The sequence below is a fragment of the Bos indicus genome, chromosome 11 (assembly GCF_029378745.1).
Source record: "Bos indicus isolate NIAB-ARS_2022 breed Sahiwal x Tharparkar chromosome 11, NIAB-ARS_B.indTharparkar_mat_pri_1.0, whole genome shotgun sequence".
Classification (NCBI taxonomy): Eukaryota; Metazoa; Chordata; class Mammalia; order Artiodactyla; family Bovidae; genus Bos; species Bos indicus.
In genome coordinates this window covers 44,447,972-44,464,435 of record NC_091770.1, presented here as the reverse complement: position 1 = coordinate 44,464,435, position 16,464 = coordinate 44,447,972, and the positions used below count along the sequence as shown (strand labels likewise).

Below are 16,464 nucleotides of genomic sequence, written 5' to 3'. Positions count from 1 at the left end.
CTGAGCTGGGCGGGTGTGTTTGGGTCAGACTCTGTCTTGATTCCATCATTTGTGCTGCTGCAGGCACCATGGAAGCTGGGGGTCTGTCTTTCTGTTGTTGTAAACCCGGCACTTGTCCTTGTGAAGACTGTGATTGGGGGTCTTTGGGGCATTCACTTTGGGAACCTGCTGTCCGATATATTGCTTAAGGAGTTAGCATTTTATAAAGAAAAACCTGTTTTCTCATGGTTATACAGTAAATGGTGTTTTATGTGTGTTTATCAGATGTGGTTCAGTCTGCAGCCCAAGCCTAGCCACAGCCTGTGAGCCAAGAATGGTTTTGACAGCTTTTAATGTCTGAAAAAAAAATGCAGGTGTGAAAATCACATGCTATTCGAACATCAGTCTTGGGACGCAACCCATCGTCTGTTAGCTGTCATCCAGGGCTGCCTCTGAGCCACGGGGGGTAGTGAAAAGTCACAACAGAGGCCTGGGGCCCTCAGAGCCTGAAATAGTCATACTCTGACCTTTTGGTCCAGTGGTTAGGACTCGGTACTCTCACTGCCAGGGTCTGGGGTTTGATCCCCAATTGGCAGGCTGAGATCCCAGAAGCCTCATGGTGCTGCCAGAAAAAAAGAATCTGCTGACCCTGCCATGGAGGAGGTGAGCAGTCATGAAAACTCTGTTTGATATTAAATTTTAGACATCACTACATTCAGACCCTCTCAAGTTAAATCCAGTTCTGTGGCAATGGCCAGATCAAACTAATCCTCACTTGATCCTCATGAATGGACTCTTGTGATGACCGTGAATTTGCAAACTTCCTTCCTTCCTGTTGTGGAAGGAAAACTGGAGACTTGTCAGAGCACCTGGGAGCTGACCTTGGTGGGAGTGGGAGGAGGAGGGGGGACATCTGTGGGATGTGGGGTGATCTGAATCAAGCCCAGCACATGGCAGTCAGACCTGTGCTCACCTATGGGAAGGTTTGTGTATGTGTGTGTTTGGGCGGGTGGCTAATTTATTTTGTTCCTTTTTAGTGCGATCCCATTGTTTGTCGATTTCCCCATCTTACGAGTCTCAACTGGATGCTGAGTCCTGCTCCCACTGGAGGGGCTGAGCCCGCACAGGCCTGGGGTCAGCTGTGGGGTGCAGCCAGGATAAGGGGCAGGGCAAACACCCCTGTACAGTCATCACAGACCCCACCCCACAGAGTGAACAGAATGTAGTTAAGCCAGTGGTCTGCTCCCTTCACCAAGTTAGTGCCTGAGTGCACACGATCTCACACGAGGACCTGTTTCTGTATGTCTATTCAAGACCGCCGGATATATGCTGTAGGTTTGCGTCTCTCTGACCTGGGTGTTCAGAAGAGAGGTGCTGATCTCTGGTGAGGTCTGCTGTGATAAGCACCAGGGTCTGCACATCAGCCTCACACTGTGGACCGGCGTCTTCTCATGGTTTCTTCCTGCTTCTTCGCTCCTGGATTTGGAGTCTACACACAGGTCCCCCATTTGCCTACCAGGGCAAATGTCTGTGTCTGGACGCCAGCCCATCTCACCTGGTTTTGCTGGTGTTATGACTAATCTAACCTTCCTATCTCGGATGTATCTTACATTCATCCTTTTTTTTCCCTACAGTTCATGACCAGTAACTTTCTCATCACCTCTGACTGGGCTTCATAGCATAATGTTTTTAAAATTTTCCCTTTTTTCCAGCTTTATTGAGATGTAATTTGACATGTAACTTCATGTGATTTTAAGGTGTATAATGTAATGATTTGAGACACGTATATAGTTTTCCAACACGTTTACCACGATAAGGTTAATTAACCCACCCATGACCACACATAATTACCATTTTGTTGTGGTGAGAACATAAAATGTCTACTCGTGAAAGGACTTTCGCGTATACAGTATTGTTAATTACTGTCCCCATGCTGGATAGCACATCCCCAGAGCTGATTCGTCTCATAACTGGAACTCAGCTCTGTATCCTCTGACCAGCATCTCCCCTCCCCACCCCAGCCCAGTCCCTGGCATCACCCTTCTGCTGTTTCTGTGGGTTCAGTGTTGTTTGATTCCGTGTGTAGATTCGATCACATAGTATTTGTCTCTCTCTGTCTGATTTATTTCACTTAGTGTAATGCCCTAGCAGTCCATCCATGCTTTTGCAAATGGCAGGATGTCCTTTTTTATGGCTGAGACGCTTTCCTCTGTGTGTGTGTGCGCGCATGCCTGTATGTGAGAGAGAGAGAAATTTTCTTTATCTGTTCACCCAGCGATGGACCCTCAGGTTGTCTGTGTGTCTTGGTCATTGTGAGTGGTGCTGCCATAAGCATGAGAGCACAAAGCTGTCTCTGTGATCATGATTTCATTTCCTTCCAGTATACACCCGGACGTGAGATAGCTGGGTGACATGGTAGCTCTATTTTTAGTTTTCTGAGGAACCTCCCTACTCTGTTCAACAGTGGCTGCCCACACTGACATTCCCACACACAGAGCATAAGGGTTCCCTTTTCCCCCCACATCCTTGCCAACATTTGTTGTTTCTTGCCTTTTTCATAAAAGCGTTACTGACAGGTGTGAGGTGACATTTCATTGTAGTTTGATTTGCATTTTCCTGATGAGTAGTGATGTGGAGCATTTTCTGTGTACCTGTTGGTCATCTGTAAGTCTTTGGGAAAATGTTTTTTTTTGTTTTTTTGCTTTTGAGCTGTATACATTTTTAAGTATGCATCTTGGGGTATTAACTGCTTATGTGACATGTGATTTGAAAATTTCTTCTCGCATCTGTACATTTTGTTTTCATTTTTGTATTGTTTCTTTTGCTGGACAGAGGCTTTTCAGTTTGGTGTAGTCCCACTTGCCGACTTTGCTTTGGTGGCTTGCGTTCTTGGTGGTCACATGAAGAAAATCGTTGCCAAGACGGATGTCAAGTTGCTTTTCCTTTCTGATTTCTCCTGGAAGTTTATAGTTTCAGGTCTTATGTGTAAGTCCGTAATCCACGCTGAGTTATTCTTTGTGCATATGGTGTAAGGTTGGGGTCTGGTTTCCTTTGTTTGCATCACGTCATGCTTTCTGTGCTGTCGTCAAGCACCGTTCACAATTGGTCAAATAGGCTTCTAGCATTGGTTGCATACAGAGTGGTGGACACTTGGGCTCTCATTGTGGGTCACTTTCCTGGGACGCTGCACCTAAGAATAAATAACAATGCACCTTTTCAGACTTAATGCTGCTGCTGCTGCTAATTCGCTTCATTCGTGTCTGACTCTGCAACCCCATAGACGGCGGCCCACCAGGCTCCCCCATCCCTGGGATTCTCCAGGCAAGAACACTGGAGTAGGTTGCCATTTCCTTCTCCAATGCATGAAAGTGAAAAATGAAAGTGAAGTCACTCAGTCGTGTCCGACTCTTAGCGACCCCATGGACTGCAGCCTACCAGGCTCCTCCATCCATGGGATTTTCCAGGCAAGAGTACTGGAGTGGGGTGCCATTGCCTTCTCCGTTTCAGACTTGCTGCTGCTGCTGCTAAGTCCCTTCAGTCATGTCCGACTCTGTGCGACCCCATAGACGGCAGCCCACCAGGCTCCCCCGTCCCTGGGATTCTCCAGGCAAGAACACTGGAGTGGGTTGCCATTTCCTTCTCCAGTTCGTGAAAGTGAAAAGTGAAAGTGAAGTCGCTCAGTCATGTCTGACTCTTAGCGACCCCATGGACTGCAGCCTACCAGACTCCTCCGTCCATGGGATTTTCCAGGCAAGAGTACTGGAGTGGGGTGCCATTGCCTTCTCCGGTTTCAGACTTGACTTTTCTGCAAATCGTGTGCATGTAATACCTCAAGGAGCCACATGGTGGCAGAAGTGCAGCTTCAAACCTTGTTGGTTTACAAACCTGTTCCAAGAGAAGCACGCTCTGAGTCTTCTTTGTTTTTTTTGTTTTTTTTGTTTTTAATGAAAATGTAGACTGTAATGCTTCCCAGGTGGTGGCACGGTCACAGAGTCAGACACGACGGAGTGTGTGCGTGCATGCACACACATACAGAGAATTAAATAGGAGCCTCCAAGTACCTATCACCCGCCTTAAATAAAGCGTTACAAATACAATTTTATCACTGGGTGCACTTTACTGATGATTTTCCCTCCTACTTTTCCCCCAGGAGGAAACTAAGCTCTTGTTTATCCTTTTATTAAACACTTGTATAATCTTAACAGTGCATATAATTGTTCATTCGCTCAGTCATGTCTGACTCTGCAACCCATGGACTGCAGCATTCCAGCCTTCCCTGTCCTTCACCATTTTCCGGAGCTTGCTCAAACTCATGTCCATTGAGTTGGTGATGCCATTCAACCATCTCATCCTCTATTGTCCCCTTCTCCTGCCTTCAGTCTTTCCCAGCATCAGGGTCTTTTCCAGCGAATCGGCTCTTCACATCAGGTGTCCAGCATTGCGAAGGATTATTTGTTCTTTTTCATGCAGAATCTTCTCCAACCAGGGATCAAAGCCACGCATGCCTCCTGCAATGGAAGCAGGGGATCTAAACCGCTGGACCTCCAGGAAAGTCCTTGTTTATTTTGTTTCAGATTTTATATAATGTGTATCATCTGCATTATATGCAAATTGGGCTTTTCTCTCAGCCTTGTTCTTGGTTCATTCATGGGTTATCTGTGAAGCTTTAGTGAGCTATCTCTCTTCTCTGGGATTCCCTCGTAGCTCAGCTGGTAAAGAATCCGCCTGCAATGCAGGAGACCCTGGTTCATTTCCTGAGTCAAGAAGATCCCTTGGAGAAGGGAATGGCTACCCATTCCAGTATTCTTGGGCCGGTGGCTTAGCTGGTAAAGAATCCGCCCGCAATGTGGGAGACCTGGGTTCGATCCCTAGGTTGGGAAGATCCCCTGGAAAAGGGAAAGGCTGCCCACTCCAGCATTCTGGCCTGGAGAATTCCATGGACTGTATAGTCCATGGGGTCGCAAAGAGTCGGACACGACTGAGCGACTCTCACTTTACTTTCACTCTCTTCTGTAGCTGTCCGGTGTTGAATGAAGAACTCACAACATGTTACATCTGTTTTTCTGTTGACAGACATTGAGGAGGCTGTCAATAGAGGGCTTGCAGACCAGGAGCTGGGGGCGTGGGCCCCCCTCAGTCCCCTGTTCTGTTCAACAACACACTTGGTCTTGAGAAAACTTGTTTTCTTAGAATCTTTGCCTTTTTCCCTGAACTCTTGGAAGCCCGAGTCTTCACCATACCCTGAAGGGAGATGGTCTCCAAGCAGTCCAGGAATCCAGTGACATCAAAGGTTCACGTCTGACTCTGTCCACTGGCTTTTTCTCCTGAAACTGTAGGAGGAAAGTCCGTGTCAGTGCCCTTGGTCTCCTTTGGTACCCTTGGTACCCTCCACCACATTCATCCAGGTCGACTGGGGTCCTGGCTCCAGGGAGGGAATGGGGCTGGTGGGACGGGGGATGGGGTGGGGATGTGGTTCAGTCTCTCCAGCCTGTGTTTAGTCTGGGGGTGTCCTCAGGGCTCCTGTGCCTGCAGTGGCGAGGAGACACCCTCCCACCCCACTGGAGTTCTTGTCTCTGGACTGATAGTAAAATTGACACAAGACAGATGAACAGGAGACAAAGAGGCAAGTCTTAATTCCTGCGCACGGAGGTCTCACAGAAGTGGGACCCAAAATGTGGCCAAAGAAGGTGGCTTTTATATTCGTTAGACAAAGAAACAAATTTGAAAGCAGTTGCCAGGACAAAGAGGGGCTTACCTAGTGGCTCAGATTGTAAAGAAAGTGAAAGTCACTCAGTCGTGTCCGACTCTTTGCGACCCCACGGACTATACAGCCCATGGAATTCTCCAGGCCAGAATACTGGAATGGGCAGCCTTTTCCTTCTCCAGGGGATCTTCCCAACCCAGGGATCGAACCCAGGTCTCCCACATTGCAGGTGGATTCTTTACCAGCTGAGCCACCAGGCAAGCCCCAGATGGTAAAGAATCTGCCTGCAATGCAGGAGACCTGGGTTCAGTCCCTGGGTCAGGAAAATCCCCTGGAGAAGGTCATGGCAACCCACTCCAATATTCTTTCCTGGAGAATCCCATGGACAGAAGAGCCTGGCAGGCTACAGTCCGTAGGGTTGCACAGTCAGACAGGACTGAAGCGACTTAGCACACATGCACACGTGACAGAACAAAGAAGCGCAGGCTTTGGATGCTCAATTAGTGAAGAATCTGAGCAGTTTGGCCCGGGGTTGGTCCCCTAAAGAGGCTGAGGGTTTGTTTGTTCAGGTTCTCTGTCCACTGATAAGCACATCCTTTATGGAGGCTCAGCTCCTGCCTCGGGTGATGGAGGAGGGGTCACAGTGTCCCTGTTGCATCCACCATTCTTAAGTACCTTTAGTTTAGAGTAGTCCATCTGCCTTCGAGGAACATTTGGGGGCAGTTCCCCCTAGGCCCCTCACTGTGTGTCCCTAGAGCTCCTGGGTGGGCTTGTCCACCTGAGAGGCTCAGGGCAGACCTCCTGCTGACTAGTGGGCCTGAGCTTGGGCCCAGGGGCAGCAGCGAGGCCAAGTGTTGCTCCACACGCCCCCTTGGTGGCTCTGCTTGTCTAGACGCCGACCTGCTTTGATACTTGGTCACCTCTTCTGAACAGCGAGGGTAGTGATGATCCATGGCTGGTGGGACCAGGATGAATGCTGGATGGACTGTGAGCTGTGAGCAGTACATAAGCTCCGCACACAGCACCACACGGACACGTCTGTCTGTGTCCCAGCCTTTTCTTTTGTAATACTTTTTGAAAATCTTAGATTCAAAGTGGATTTAAATGCTGGCTTTCCACAGGCAGGATTGAGGCAGAAGGGGTGCAGCCTTGGCTCCCTGTCTGGTCCGTCACCCCCCTCACCCCCTCCTCTCCCTAAATGCCCTCCCCCCGGTCTCTCCTCTGAAGCCTAGGCCTCCTGGCTCCCAGGTGTGTGAGAGGGGTCTTTGCAAAACAAGTTTGATCTTCTCAGGCCCCTGTGGTTCCCAGGCTCTTAGGATAAAGAGACCTTTGAGAGACAACCCCCCACACCCCCACCCCCGCCTGACTCTCTAATCTCATCCCCGCCCCCTCTGTTTCTGATGGATGACTTTCATCATCGAGGCTCCCCAAGAGGAGGAGGGGCGCTCTCGGACTGGCAAACAGGTTAGGGACCGTGTTTTTGGTGACTTCTTTTCTGGACGGTGGATTCAGCCCTCTCACACACTGCTGTACTTGAGTTTGAACCTGTGAATGAGAAACATGGGGTCTGAGCCTTCATGGATGACAAGAAAGCCAGTGTCTGGGGGGAGGGAGTATGGGGACTGCTGTGCTCCATCAGGGAAACTTTGCTTACCCCAAAGGTGATTACTCATGTGATAAAATGTAAACTGAAAAGGACTCGTTTCCACTGAGTTCAGAGTGTTGGCAAAACAAAATTCTTCTCTCATCCTACGAGGAGATTCATGGCCTGGCAGCCTGGCAGTGTCCACTGTTCAGGCGTCTGCAGCCTGAGGCTCCCGGTCTGGGGAGGGGGCCTGACCCGGGGCCCACCCAGTGCTGGCCGGGAAGCCTGTGCAGCTTCAGCCCCCTCCTCCAAGGAACCTGCCATGCAGGACACTGGCAGCCCATTCTTCAAGGCAGAGGGTTTAACCAGCTCTCTTCACTCCCCATGGCCTGAAGGAGTGCGTGGAGCAGGCACACTGAGAACCTCGCTGACTCAGCTGAAGGGGCAGACCAGGGCCAGTGTTCTAGTTTTTCTCACAAAAGAAAGTGTTCATGCTCATGGGAGGTGCTCAGCCCTACATATACACAGTGTCGGGGATTCTGCGAGGAAAGTAGCATTTCCCAAAATCATGGAAGGGATGTGCCTTTATGATTCTCACTTAGGTAACGTCGCATGTTAAATGTAGAAGCAAAACAGGGTTAGGGTTAGGAGTTTCAAAGCTCCGGGGCATTCATCTCAAGCTTAGCGTCATCATAAACTGACAAGTCTCTTGGAATCAGTTGGTTGGACAACTAAACCAACTAAGAGAACTTAGGGAATGCCTGCTGTACGGTGTACCTGGCCTTGTCGGCCAGAGATGAAGTAGCGGTACAGCTTCTCTGGGAGGGCTGGTATCTGGTGGCGGAGCAGGTGGAGACCCTCGTCCCAAAGCCCACTGTGAGAGGGACGCCTGCAGTGATACTGAGCGGGGGATTGGCTGGGGTAGGGGGCACTGCAGGGTTTTCCACTACCTTTGAGTTTATGTTTGGGAAGACCTCCTGCAAATGTGGAGGACAGAGAGGAGGGTGAGGCCAGAGGCAGAGATGAGCTGGGAGGTGGGGAGAAGTTGAGGAGGATAGCAGTAACTCCCCTGAACCGGAGTCTGGCCGCAGTTGAGCTCAGGGCTCCCCGTGCCAAAGGCAGGGGGGTCCCTGTAAGTCCCCTGCCTGTGCCCTGAGGTGGAGGCAGTGTTGTGCTCACAGTCATTGCTGAGGCTCACTGACCTTTATCAGACTCACAGATGGTCCATGACCCCCAAAAGGTGGGGCCCAGGGTCAGAGGTCAACCTGCAGAGCAAGGCCTGGTGCGATGCTCCCTGGACCTTCCTGTATAGTCATTTCATCTAAGAGAATAAACTGGCAGAGCCGTCAGGTCCCAGGAGAGCCCGGTGGGCGGGCGGGCAGGTTCACAGAGCAGCCGCCCCTGTGGTGGGAGTTGGGAGGTGCCCCTCAGCGGCGTGTTTATGAACCTTCAGCTCCTTGGCAGCAGATGGGCAGTAAAGGTGGGGGCGGGGAGCCCGGGAGCTTCATCAGGTGGGAGCACTGCCCTACTCTGAGAAATGAACTTCCCATGTAGACACCCACATGGCCTCCCTCAGTACCAGATGCTTAGACAGTCCTTTGAAATTTAAAACTATTTTTAAATAGCCCTGATCTCCACCCAGGCTCAGTTGACAACTTCGGTGGAAAAGCTTGAAAGGAAGGAACCAGGGACGTGAGATGCCCTTGTCGCTGCCTCCTGTGCACTCCCCCTCCCTCTTTCCACACAGAAAACTTTGCTGGGGGTAGGTCACCCCAGCTGCACACCCCGCACAGCAACTCCCAGTGAACTTGGGCCGGAGGGACAGCTCTGTCTGTCTCAATCTGTTGTCAGTAAAATGACAGTGGTTAAAAGACCTTTGCCCAAAACCTCGGGATTTAATTTTACCCAGTTGGTAGCATATATTAGCATCAGTTTACTGAAATTTCTATCTGTCAGCACAGCTATTTTAAAAGTCAAAGACCGTGAATTGTTTCGGTTTGTTCTTTTTTTTTCCTGTTCACATCCTTTTAACCTTAGACTCATCACCTACAGGATTCATCCTACACAGAAGGTGTTTCCTGTCTCGTCAGCTTTACTGGTTTCCAAGCCCTTTCTCCTTGTCAGCGGGCCGCCTAGAACCTTCAAAAGGTCTCTTAGAAATGAAGCTCTCTTAACAGAGACACTCAGACTTAGAGAACCGACTTATGGGTTAAGGAGGAGGGAAGGGACAGTTAGGGAATTTGGGATGGACATGTGCACCCTGCTATATTTGAAATGATAACCAACAAGGACAGCAGCACAGGGAACTCTGCTCAATGTTATGTGCCAGCCTGCATGGAGGGGGATTTGGGGGAGAATGGATACATGTATATGTGTGGCTGAGTCCCTTCGCTATTCACATGAAACTATCACAATGTTAATAACTGGCTATACCCCAATACAAAATAAAAAGTTAAAAAAAAAAAAAAACACCATGAACAGAAACCAAAATCAAGCTCTCTTATTTACATTTTCTTATAGATACATATGTCCTGTGTTATAGGACATATCCATATAACTATGTTATAGTCCTATGTTAAAGTTTCTGTGTCGGCAGTGGCCACAAGTAATTGTGTTCTATTCATTAGGTGTCTTACCTGTTTTGATGCTTAGAGTAAAAAAAAAAAAAAAAAAAAGATTTTTTTTCTCTGCGTTTTTCACCAGTCATGACAAAAACTATAAGAATTAGACACTTTAGGAGTCCTGATTTGAGGTTTCTATTACTGTAAACTTTCAACTTTTCTGTATTTTTTTGGGGGGGGTCTCAGTAGGATTCTAGAGCTTTGTATGAAAGGTATATGTAAATCTTCTATATTTCTCGCATTTATCTTGAATAAGCGGGACAGTGAAAGTCCAGGAGGTACACAGCTGTCTTCTGCTGCTCTGCCCAATGCCAAGGCTCCCAAGCACCAGTTTTGTGTCCCCTCCCAGAGAGAGGGAAGGCAACACCTGTCACTTCTTTGCTTTTACCTTTCATCACTAATTAAATCTAGAGTGGTAACAATATTACTTGGGCTTCCCTGGTGGCTCAGACCTTGAAGAATCTGCCTGCAGTGTGGGAGACCCGGGTTTGATCCCTGGGCCTGGAAGATCCCCTGGAGAAGGGAATAGCAACCCGCTCCACTGTTCTTGCCTTGAGAATCCCGTGGACAGAAAAGCCTGGTGGGCTACAGTCCATGAAGTCGCAAAGAGTCGGACACGACTGAGTGACTAACACACACACAACAATTACTAATTTCCCCAATGCATCTTCTTTAAAACCGGATATTGCATTTTGATGGCAGCTGTAGAAAGTCATGTTTCTAGTGGGCGATGGGATCAGGGTCGCAGCCCCAGGGGAGCCAGGGCTGCAGTGCTGAGTGAAGGAGGGAGACCAAGAAGAGACCCTGCTTCCATGGGATGCCCCAATACTTGGATTCACAATAAACGTCCTAGAGAGGGGAGTATGTTAACTCTTTAACTCTTGGAGTGAAAAGAACTTTCAGAGCCATTCTGCTCTCAGCCTGGAGGAGATCCTGGCAGGAAGATGCTGACACAGACAGAAATTGCCGGAACCACAAAGCCAGGCTGCTGGCCGAGAGCAAGAGTGGCCTGTCCTGAGAAGAGGCTGAGTCAGAGCTGCCTGCTGTCTTCCTGGCATCCTGCAGGGCCGGGTGACAAGGATGTGTCCCTATTGTCTGTCCCCCATTCTGCAGACACCCACCTACACTCTTCACCCCAGGAACCAGACCTGCCCTCCTTACTTGGGGTCAAACATGCAGGGCTCCTGGGCACCCAGGACAGTTCTGGGTAAACTTTGGGCATCTCAGGTGAAAGGACCCCAGGCGATCCTGAGTTGAGACAATCCCCGAATGGGGGTTGGTAGAAGAAACCACTTTCCTTTCAGTTATGAATTTTTGAGTGACATTTAATGGGGGAGGAAAGAAGGCACTTCCTTCCTTTCTAAAGAGGATTTAGAGCTCAGTGGAGAGGGAGGAACTAGCTGATGCCTTGAGAACTGGGCTTTTTTTTTTTTTTTTTTTTTAAGGAAAATGTCCCTATGAGCTCCTGATGACCAGGCACTTCTTGACACCGGCAGCTGCCTGTGAAGTGTTGGTGGGTTTCCTGGCAAATAGAACAGGGCAGGCCCCTCCTCTAGTCGCTACCTTTCAGGGACTTTTCAGCCGGTTTTGATCAGAACGATGCTGGTAGGATTCATGCCGGCGCCGGTGTGATGGCTCACCGCCGCCAGGCTTTGCCTGTTGGTCAACACGTGAGCACCAGGTCCCCCCGCCCCCCCCCCCCCCCAGGTGCAGGCGGAGATAAGCCCGGCCCAGGGAGGGGGTGCGTCGGGGAAGCAGGAAGCGCCGGGCAGGGCGCCACCGCCCCAGGCCTCTCCCTGGGCCAGGTGTGCCCGTGGGACAGGACAGTCTCCGTTGGTGCCGGGCTCCGAGGGTCGCGGTCGGGGGTCGGGGGCGGGCCCTGGAGGGTCGGGAGCATGACGGCCTTGCAGCTGAAAGAGCTCTCGCAGTCGGGGCTCTACCGCCGGCGGAGGGACCGGCCGGACAGCCTGCGGCTCCCGGGGCAGCGGGAGGAAGTGCTCAGGTGAGTGGAGCCGCGAGAACGGGGATGGGCAGCCTGAGCTCCGCGCGGGTCTCTCTTAGTCCTGAGTCCGCCACCAGTAATGGTAGAGCTGCGGACGGTGGAGACATGCATCCCTTTGGCTTCTTAGGACGCGTTTCAGAGGAGTTTTTCTCTGCTCTTTAGGGGTGAGGTTTGTGGATGGTGTCTTGGTGGGGGTCGGGGTGGCTTCGAAGGTTCTTTGTTCCTGAAATGGATTTCACAGAGGAAGGCAGAGCAACTTCTGAATGTACCTGGAAGGGAAGGAAGGACATCACAAACCCCAGACCTTTGTAACTGAGGAGCTTAGGAGTTTTCTATTTCCATAACTTGCCTCAGACAACACATTTTTAGTTTTTGTTGCCCCTACTGAATTTCTTTCTTAGGTTTTAGGTTCTGAAAAGCCCCTGCCACATTAAGCTATGGGTTAAACTGCTGTGTTCGCTGTGAGGGGTAGCGGCTTTGTCTGAGGGAACCCTGCTCCTGACACCTATGCTGGGCAGCACATCAGTGTGTTGCGGACCCTCTGTTCATGCATTTGATTTTTCCACTTAGATGTGGGAGGAACAAATACATTATATACTATTGCTCTTTCTCCTATGGATTTATTTTTAGAGTTTAATTTATTTAAAGGAAAAAATTGACAAGGAAGCTCTTTAAACATATTAAATTTGTCTACAAATTTACCACAATATCTGTACTTTGGGAGGGAAACGTTTATTTGAAAATTGTCAACTCTTGTCTGCATTTGAAGAGAGCTGCAGCATTAAGTCGCTCAGTGGTGTCCAACTCTGTGACCCCATGGACTGTAGCCCGCCAGGCTCCTCTGTCCATGGAAGTCTCCAGGCAAGAATACTGGAGGGGGTTGCCGTTTCCTTCTCTAGGAGATCTTCCCGACTCAGGTGTAGACCCCATGTCTCCCGCATTGCAGGCAGATTATCACTAAGCCACCAGGGAAGCCCGGTGTTGACACCAACGTTATTTGGATTTTTTTCGCTGTGACTTCGTGTGTCTCTTAGCTGCATTCAGCCATCTTAACTTTGAACTGACTGGATTAAACAGGTTTTTTGTTGTTATTGTCTGTGCCATGCAACTTGTGGGATCTCAGTTCCTTGACCAGGGGTTGAACCGTGGCCCCTGCAGTGGAAGTGCAGAGTCTTAACCATGGGACCACCAGGGATAAGGATGAGGTTTCATGGGAATGTTGAACGCATCATGCTTGACCAGAGAGGCAGGTAATCACGACCACTGAAATGAACTCCAATCTATTCTTGCTCTGAGAGCAAAAACTTACCCAAAATAGTTTGATTTCAGATTTGAGATCCTAAAGAATTTACTTTTTAAAAAGTTATATAAAACAACATTTGAGACCAGCCGTCTTTGATTTATTTTCACAGTTGCCAGAGTCCCCATGAATGAGCCTACCTACACGTCAGAGGGGCTGGTTACCTGTGTAGTCATAGAGGCCTTTGAAACAATGCGATTATTTTCTTTTGTCTGGAGTTTACATCACCGGAAGAAGAATCATTCTTAAGGTGTATTGCCTGTTGCCTTGGGTTGAGGGGTCGTGTTTCTGTTGATTCTGCTTTGTCGTCCCCTGGTGATAAGAAGGGATTTGGGCTTCTGCCATTTCTCTGTCCCCAGGTGCGGGGAAGTGACTGTGTATTTTAGGACTGCGAGCTCAGCCAGGAAAAAGTCCTCTGTCGATCTAGAGAGGCAGGGTTTTCACCTCGGAAGTCTGTGTGTAGTATCAAGTCATGCTCCTCGGATAATAGGGGTGGGAGGGCTGACTTTGAGGTTAGACACGCCCAGTTCAGGCTGCTGGGTCAGGAAACCTAGATGAACCTCAAGAGGCTCCTCTTTAAAACAAGGATAAAGATCACTACCGTTATTCAGTGTTAAACCCTCGCCACTGGCTTAACAGGAGGTAGTGTTTTGTGTGAATGTTGCCCTGTGTGGGTTACTCACTCAGCTGACACTCCTCCGATGTCTCCTTGTGCGCCAAATCAAGACACCGGGGATGAAGGCCTACTGTGTGCTGGGTTGAAGCGGGGCCACCCTGAGACACCAGGGATGAGTGCCTACTGTGCGCTGAGTTGAGATTGGGCTGCCCAGGGACACCGGGGATGAGCACCTACTCTGTGCAGAGTCAAGGCCATGCCACCCTGGGATACCAGGGTCTGGGTCCCAGAGGGTCACCTGCAAGTGTTCCTCCCATGAGCTGCTGTTGGACTGAGCACCTGTGACACCAGGCACCTCAGAGTTGCACAAAACCACGCTAACTCTGACCCCCACACACCTGTTGTTTTCTTGGCACGATCATGGATTCAGGCAGAAAAAAACAGAGACTAGCCTGGCTCTGCTCACTGCCAGAAGATGTTTTCCTTTTGAGTTGAAACTGAAGACTGTGCTCTGCAACAGGACACATGTGTCTAAAGAGCACACAAGAGTCATGAAAGTTCTTCCTACCTCAAACTGAAACTGTTTAGAACAGAAGCTTGTGAAAGGCTTTCCTGAGAAACACTGCCGGTATCCACTTTAGACACAAATGTTCTTATGTATAATCTACTTTTAGAAATAATCATGAAGTATGTTTCACATTCATACAGATCAGTGGTCCCATCAGCTTCTTAGAACTGCCACAACAAGTACCACACAGCCAGGAAAGCTTCAGATGCAGAAATATGTGATTCTGTGGAGACTCGGGGTCAGAAATCAGCCTGGCAGCTCCCCCAACAGCTGCAGGGGGTCTTTCAGTGTGTCTGACTTGTTGGGCATCACCCCACCCTGGCCTCTCATTGCATGGCTGTGTCCTCCCGTGGCTGCCCCCCCGTGGCTATGTCATCCCATAGCTGTGTGTCCTCCCTTGGCTCTGTGTCCCCTATGGCTGTGTCTGCCCCGTGGCTGTGTTCCCCATAACTGTGTGTCCTCCCTTGGCTGTGTTCCCCCATGGCTGTGTTTGCCCCCGTGGCTGTGTGTCTTCCTGTGGCTGTGTTTCCCCCCACGACTGTGTGTCCCCCTCATGGCTGTGTGTCCCCCTCGTGGCTGTGCATTCCCCTGTGGCTGTGTGTCCCCCTGTGGCTGTGTGTCCCCACGTGGCTTTGTCTTCCTGTGGTTGTGTGTCCCTTTCCGTGGCTATGTCCACCCCCCCGTGGCTGTGTTCCCCTGTGGCTGTGTGTCTTCCCGTGGCTGTGTGTCCCTTTCCATGGCAGTGTCCACCCCCCCCCCCATGGCTGTGTGTCTTCCCATGGCTGTGTGTCCCCACGTGGCTTTGTCTTCCCATGGCTGTGTGTCCCTTTCCGTGGCTGTGTCCACCCCTCCATGGCTGTGTTCCCCCTGTGGCTGTGTGTCTTCCCGTGGCTGTGTGTCCCTGTCCGTGGCTGTGTGTCCCTTTCCATGGCTGTGTTCCCTGTGGCTGTGTGTCCCTTTCCGTGGCTGTATGTCCCTTTCCGTGGCTGTGTCCACGCCCCCGTGGCTGTGTTCCCCCTGTGGCTGTGTGTCTTCCCGTGGCTGTGTGTCCCTTTCCATGGCTGTGTTCCCTGTGGCTGTATGTCCCTTTCCGTGGCTGTGTCCACGCCCCCGTGGCTGTGTTCCCCTGTGGCTATGTGTCTTCCCGTGGCTGTGTCCCCCCCCCCGCCGTGGCTGTGTCCACTCCCCCTGTGGCTGTGTCACCACGTGGCGTCTTCCTCTCTTTCTTTTCCATCTTTTCTCCCCTCGTAAGGGCACCAGACACGTGGGTGTCACACCTGCCTGTTCCAGTGCACCCTCAGCTTGTACCTTAGTTAAGTTGGCAGACACTCCATTTCCAGTAAGGTCACATTCCCAGGTACCAGGGTCAGGACGTCTGCACGTCCTTTAGGGGGCAGAATCCCACCCATAGCAGTGTTTTTTCCCAAATAGTAAAGATCATCCCAGTGTGCAGTTTTTTAGAAACAGCTTTGTTGAGGTGAAACGAATGAGCTCAGTAGATACACAGTTTAATGTGTGGCTGGATCAGTTTTGACAAGTACCACCATCAAGGTTGTGCAAGTCCCCAAGTCCCAGCCTGTGTCGGTGACCCTCCCGCGTCCCTTAGGACCCTTGGCCACTGTGGTCGTTCTGGCTGCATTTTCATCTTCTAGGGTTGTGTATAAATAGAACCATTCAATCATGTACCCTCTGTATTCTTTTGGCTCTTTTAACTCAGCATAATTGTTTTGAGACAAGTCCACGGTGCCTGACTCGGGATCATTCAGGACTACTAAGCCGTTGTCCACTTATAGATTTACTGCATTTATTGGTTGAGGGTTGAGTGGCGTCCAGGTCTTGGCCGTTTCAAATGATATTTGCATGAATGTTCACATACAAGTTCTGTGCTTTCCTTTCAATTGCAGGGAAAGGCGGGGTTGTTTGGTGGGTACACACTTAATTTTTTGAGAAATGGCTAAACTGTTTTCCAAAGAGGCTGTACCATTTTGTAATCCCGCCAGCCGTGTTCCAGGAATCCATTCTCTCCACATCCTCCCCCAAACTTGTTGAGGTCTGGGGCCTCAACTTTTAGCCTTTCTGGAGCATGTAC

General features: G+C 50.1%; 1 protein-coding gene across 4 annotated transcripts in view; it reads left to right on the top strand.

Moving 5' to 3' along the window:
• Window positions 1–16,464, top strand: part of LIMS1 (LIM zinc finger domain containing 1) — an 82,798-nt gene that overhangs the window by 38,782 nt on the left and 27,552 nt on the right. The window contains exon 1 of one of the 4 annotated variants that reach the window (XM_070798758.1): window positions 11,662–11,891. The exons of 2 other annotated variants lie outside the window; for them this stretch is intronic. In XM_070798758.1, coding sequence (XP_070654859.1) covers window positions 11,785–11,891 — 107 coding nt within the window. In that variant the 5' untranslated portion in view covers window positions 11,662–11,784. Of the gene's footprint in view, window positions 1–11,661; window positions 11,892–16,464 lie in introns of those variants that run through there. One more of the 4 variants, XM_070798759.1, reaches the window with a different exon arrangement.